Source organism: Aulonocara sp. 'chitande type north' Nkhata Bay, linkage group LG17 (genome assembly GCF_057382095.1).
Source record: "Aulonocara sp. 'chitande type north' Nkhata Bay isolate Kocher_YH1m ecotype deep benthic linkage group LG17, A_spYH_male_GT1.1, whole genome shotgun sequence".
NCBI classification, from domain to species: domain Eukaryota; kingdom Metazoa; phylum Chordata; class Actinopteri; order Cichliformes; family Cichlidae; genus Aulonocara; species Aulonocara sp. 'chitande type north' Nkhata Bay.
This window is the reverse complement of record NC_141360.1, coordinates 10,586,925-10,593,160: the sequence shown is the minus strand read 5'-3', so window position 1 is coordinate 10,593,160 and position 6,236 is coordinate 10,586,925. Positions and strand designations below refer to the sequence as shown.

The 6,236-nt window shown below is 39.4% G+C and overlaps 1 protein-coding gene across 1 annotated transcript; it reads right to left on the bottom strand.

The window, feature by feature from the left end:
- Window positions 1-4,651: 4,651 nt before the first annotated feature.
- On the bottom strand, window positions 4,652-5,843 carry LOC147309663 (uncharacterized). Its single transcript, XM_086269963.1, has 2 exons — window positions 5,396-5,843; window positions 4,652-5,170 (listed from the first exon to the last, which is right to left on the bottom strand). Exons 1-2 carry the CDS (start codon window positions 5,636-5,638, stop codon window positions 4,652-4,654), a joined length of 762 nt encoding a protein of 253 aa, XP_086126089.1. The 5' UTR covers window positions 5,639-5,843.
- Window positions 5,844-6,236: the final 393 nt, after the last annotated feature.

The window sequence follows — 6,236 nt, the reverse complement described above, 5'->3', positions numbered from 1 at the left end:
AGGAATCGTTTTTTTCCCAGTGCTTTCACTGGAAAGTCTAATCTTTTCAAGCTACTGAAGCATTTCTTACTATATAATCTGGAAATTGTAGCGCTTCTGGGCTGATATATTATTGACATGGTGGTAAAAACTAACACAGTTGCACTAGTTACGCCTTCAACCCGTCCTGCCGGCTGCACCACCCATGCAAGGTTACAACAGGTTTGAGAGGTGCACAAACAACCAAAACAACACAAAAGTGTGCCACGCTCCAGTGGATGTGACATCACTTTTGGCATTTGTGTGGGCGGCAACTGTGGCTATACTGGACCCATGGGACCAAGTATGAAAAAGCATGAAAGAGCCAATGCACGCAAGTGGACTTGGCATCATTAGTGCATTGCTTCGAAGGCAAATGTAATATTTGTCATTATTTTACACCTAAAAAGCAGCCTCCACCAAATGGAAGAAGTATGAGAAGTATTTCTTTGAAGAATGAGCGCAAGAGAGTCTCCAAGCTGCCAGTGGTTGTCACACAAAACACCTAGTTTTAATTCCTGCTGATTTGTTCTGTTGACCAATATTTTTTTTTGCTGAAGGATGTATAATTGCAACTAAGTCCCTTTATACTTGATGGTGAACTCTCTTGCTGCCAAATACTGCTGTGTCACAAGGCAGTAAAACTCATTTAAGTTGGTAATAGGCGTTTAAAAGCTTTCATGACAAGGAAAAATGTTTTAAGAAAATGATGCAGATTATAGAATGTTGTAGATTATTACTTTACAGCGTACCTCAGTTAAAATGACCGCCCAGCTGGTTTTGGTGGTCAAGCTGTTCTTTGTGATATTTATATTCTGCCATTAGCCACGATGGGGAGATCTGCTTATTTTATGTCCCTTTCATGTTTCTTTGGTTAAGAGACTTTGGTGTATGCCAAAATTGGAAAGTGTGAATATAAAAGAATTAACCAATAACAGCAAACCCAGTGACCTGTCTGTGCCACCCACACACGTTCTTCGAAACACACAGAAATGTTCCTCTTTGCGTCACAGTCATGTCTCTGTTTTTAGGGTGAGGCTCGCTGTTGGTTTAACTAAGACTAAAGTGGCCTTGAGAATCCTCCAAATGTGAGAGCGTTAAACTCTCTGTAGAGCGGAGAGGAAACAGGACAACAGAAAGATAGGTAGAAGAAAAGAGGGAACGTGATAATGAATCACTAAATCCTTGATTAAAAAAGAGATGGACCCATCAAAATAAGAAGGTGCACACACACAAACTACACCCTCTTTGGCTCCTACCTCAAAGCACACTGTGCGCTGTCGATCTTACGTGCTGCACAGTAATATTCATTATTTAGTATTTACTTTTATATTCACATAGATCATTGTGATGATGTTATTATATTGCTCTCTTTTTTTTTGCTTGTTTTCTCTTTTTTCTTTCTCAACAGGTGATCCAGGTGATTGATATATGTCTGTTTGTTTTGTTGGTTTTTGTTTTTTTCCCTTTATCACCGTTCCTCTTCCCCACTGTTTTTCTTTCCCTCTTTCTTTCCCCCTTTTCTTTCCCCCAGTCATGTCTGTCCCGTGTTTAGCAAGTGAAAATAAAATAAAATAAACAATAAAAGCAAAGGTGAATCAAATAGACCAATATGGCAAGGCTGGGATGGTCCATTTGGTAAAGTAAATCCGTTGGGCATCTTTCTTCGCCTTTAGACAATAATTCTGATGGCAAAAGAGCCAAACGGGACAGGCAAAAAAAATAACTAAAAATAAGGTGCAAGTGGCTATATCAACTTTCCATGACATGACACGAACATATAGACTATGTACAAATTATCTACTTATTACCCTTTCCAATGTAATAAATAATTAATTAGTTACTTTGAAGGGCAGTGTGTAAAACAGGTGATCAAAAACAAGGCTCAAACTGTGAATGCGTCCATTAAATTAAATGAAGTTCGGCTAGCAAATGTGATTTCATGTCTACAAGTTACAAGCACAAGATTTGATTAAACAAATTAAACCTGAAAACATGAAGACAACCTAGGCAGCTATAGTAACAGTAAGCATCATTATAGGGATTCCCCTCCCTCACACACACTTGTCTACATACCCAATCTTGTCTTCCCCTTCCAACTTTTAACTCAGTGAAAGGAAAATGAAAAGGATTTAGATCAGCAGATTGTCCGTCATAAGGACCGCCAAATGCTAAAAATATTACTGCAGAGCATCAAAAGCATGCCTGATCTTTTACATCAGAATACCCTATGAAGGTAAGATCTGCGCACTTTTATTTCAACTTGTTGAATTGCAGTCATGCAGTGAGGCTGCTATCTGTGAAATTCTGCTGGAAGGCTTTGATATGCAGGGTGTCTTGCAAAGAAATGTTGCGCTCTCACTTTGTTGACTTTGCAACTGATGGCGCAGCTGCTAGGATGGGCCCATACAGAGGAGCAGCAGCGCTCCTATGTCTGCGTGAAAAGGTGAATCAAAAACCTTCCGTCATTCACTGCATGACTCACAAGTTAGAACCTGCAGCCTGTGTTGCTGTAAAAATGTTACAGAGATAAGTCCATCAGATTTGCATAGATGTGGGTAAAAGAGGGGCAACAGTCCACAGATGACCCCTCAGAAGTCAGCTCAAATCAGTAGAAGTATAATGTAGCTGCCTGTTCATAGTAGATAGTGATTTGGTAAAGATGGAAATATGTCACTGCTTCAAACTCTTTATTTATTCACTGGATTTATAGGATTTAAGCTTTTGTCTTGTGTTTTGTTGCATCTCCCAGAAGCTCAAAGAAAACAACAAATCAGCTGAAGTTCTCATAAATACATAAACAATAAATCCTCGTACAGACTCCATACTTTATAACCACGTTTGTCACTGCTCATGACTTTTTCCTTCACCTACAGATTTTTAAATTTAAAAAAGAGAGAAAAAACAAAACAAAAATACTATCAGGAAAATGGGCATATTCGATCCAACAACAAGATTATTTTGATGTAATTACCAGGCTTTTTTCCCCTCATGGCTTTATGTCTAAAATTGCTGTAATGCTGTCATCAAATTATTTAGCCATCAAATTAACGAGTACACCTAAAGAGACTATAAAAGAGGAATATTATACTATATTATCATCACCATTCAAAGTGGACGGAGAAAACATTCAGTTTTTGGACGGCTTTAATAAGTTATTGAAGCTACACAAACAACTGTTTGATATGGCATGAGAAAAGTGCAGCTAAATTATGTAAGATGAAAACACCAATGAGATCACTTTAAACTCTCTCTTGCGTGTGTGCCCCCCACACACACACACAAATACACACACATGAACAGAGTGAAGCAGCCAAGCAGTTGAAGCAGAGCAGGCAGACACACCTGAGAACCTGCATGCTCTGTTTGAGGAGGGAGACCTGTTGTTACCTGCCTTTAGGCTGGGTTCACACACACATACACGCAAATACACACACGGTCTGTGGCTAAACAAACCAACTATCCCAGGTGTGTGTGACTGTGTGTCACACCATGTGTTTGTGTGTGTGTGGGCAGGCGGACCCTCCATCAGCATCCTGTCACACACGAGATGTTTATCCGATTTGTCAAGATAATCTTTCCATGCCAAGGAGGGTGCCTCTGCTCTCTCTCCTACTCATTCACTCGCACACACCTGGGGGAAGGTTCACCGATACCCACCGCTTGGCCTGAAATGGAGACCCTCCCCTCCATCTTCATGGCAGGTAGCTTGTGTGTGTTTCTTTTTGTCATCATCAAATGCACAAAACTGAGGTCGAGGTGCCTCTGATTTTGAATTATGCTCATGAAACATTTCGTCTAAGTCGATCAGCTTTCCATTTTTGATAATACAGATTTGTTCCTCATATATATATATAAATTGCTTCATATACAGGTGCATCGCATAAGCGTTAACCAGTATAGTGAACTCAGCATGTGATCACAACATAATCAAATACTAAGATGAACACTAAGGCTACGTCCACACGTACATGGGCAGTGTTGCCACAGTTACTTTGAAAAAGTAATATATTACGGACTACTGATTACTCTTTCCAAAAGTAACTTAGTTACTTTACTGATTACTTTATTTTTAAAGTAACTAAGTTAGATTACTAGTTACTTTATTAGTTACTTTCAGAAGCTGCCAATAACACTCCCCACTGCCTCAACATAAAAACATCAACCGATTTTGCCAATACTCACTTTATTGGAAGTGTATTTTAACAGTAATGTCAACAATATATCTCCTGACATTTGAAGTTGAACTTAAAACTTTTTTCCTGACAGAAATACTTGTTTGTATGAAAATAAAGACAGTCTTGTTACTTCACTTAACATAAATACTTTTTATAAAAAAACAAACAAACAAACAAAGAGTCTTTCTTGACTTCCCTTAAGATACTTTTTATACCATCCACATGTAAGCACTATTGTCCGCTTTTGTAACTTTGGACTAATCTTATGAAAAAAAAAAAAAAGAGACTGCAGGTCCAACTTAAATTGCCTTACTTCCTTGCAGGTAATTGTTTTAAGTTAATCAACTTGAAAACTTTAATAAGTTTATTAAGTGACTTTGATAAACTTAATTCAATTACTTGTAAATAGTTATTTAAATTGGATTCCCCATTCTCTGTTTTTTCAGTATATGTTGTTATGGGGGAAACAGTAGAGTGGAGCGAGTAAACCAGTGGTTGTACCTCATTAACAGAAGCTTCTCAAACCTTTTGTCAGAAAGTTGATTTCTTTTAGGCGTGAGCACCAAACCTCCCAGACTAAAAAGTCGCTCCACAGGAGCACTTGATGGGGTAGGAGTGTTATACTTTAAAAAAATTGTCTTTATGCTTGAAAATTTATGCAGAATCTGAAGGTCGTAGCCTGACATCAGGTAGTCCATGACTTCTTTTTCTGCAGAATAGGTCTCCTCCTCTGGCTCTGCCTCAAAAGTGAAAAAGTCCATCTCACCTTGGCTGCTAGATGTAGTAGCACTGGGCACACTGGCAGGGTTTTTTGCCAGGGGAGCAGTGGTGCAACACTCTCCTGTCAGAAGCTGTTTTACTCGCTCCCTCCTTCCTGCATCTCTCAGCCATCGGAGTTTGAATTTTGGACAACTGGCAGCTGCAAGAACGGCATCTTTGTCATCCAGCACACCGGCGAAACGAGTCTGAATAGCCTAAAAAACACAATTGATATTTTTATGCCTACAATTTATTATGTTATTGAATTATTTGCAAACCATGCCTAATATGAGATCAGTATTATGGATTTATTTTGTTTTAGGTTACTTGTAAACATTTTAATTGTTTTAATCTTATTTTTCAATGATAATTAATATTCTGTTCCATGTTTGTGAATTGTATGAAGCAAAAAATCTGACTAATTTCAAGATAGAGCGTACCTGTACAATGGCATCTGGAAGGCCTGCAGTCATCCTGGAGAGGTCATCTTTCACAGCCTGGGTCTTCTGCATCAGAACTTCAAGTGTTGGTAGTAAAGTTCCATATGGACAGTCGCCTTGTAAAATGTCCAGTGCTGCAGTCAGAGGTTTCATGGCCATGCAGTACTCATGCAGGAACTGGTATTCTTGATCTTTGAAGCACTTCAGTCCTAGCTTTGTGCACAGAGTATTCAGCTCACCCATGGGGATTTCTGCAATTCTCTTTACAGCATCAAAAAAGGAATTCCACCTTGTGGATGTTGGTATTAGGAGCTTTCTTTTGCTGATTTCTTCCACTGTTTCTGATGCAAGTGTAGATCTACTCGATTTGGTCCAAAGAGCTGTGCATTTTGCTGTGCTGCTCCTATACACAGCCCTGCTCTCTGCATTGGTTGTTAAATGTTTCTCCACATCACGTGTGCAAATAATGTTGATGGTGTGCGAAGCACACCTGCGGTGCGGGGGAAGAGACAGCTGACCATCACTTTCATTCTCAGCCGAGAGGATTTCTGACAGATCAGAAAAAGTGACATCATCGTCTTTGGGGCTGGACTCTTCCTCCTCCGTCTCATCATCGGACTCCGTGACAGGATGATAAACTTGAAACGCCTTAACAAAGTTGGATCCATTATCAGTAACTGTTGCAACTACTTTGTTGAGTAATCCATAAGAGGAGTGGATGTTTTCGATTTCTGTACCAATGACATCATACGTGTGTCTACCACGAATTCGCCTACATGCTAATGCAACCTTGTGACGCTCTAATGTGGTTCTACTGATCCAGTGGAGCGTTACTCCCATA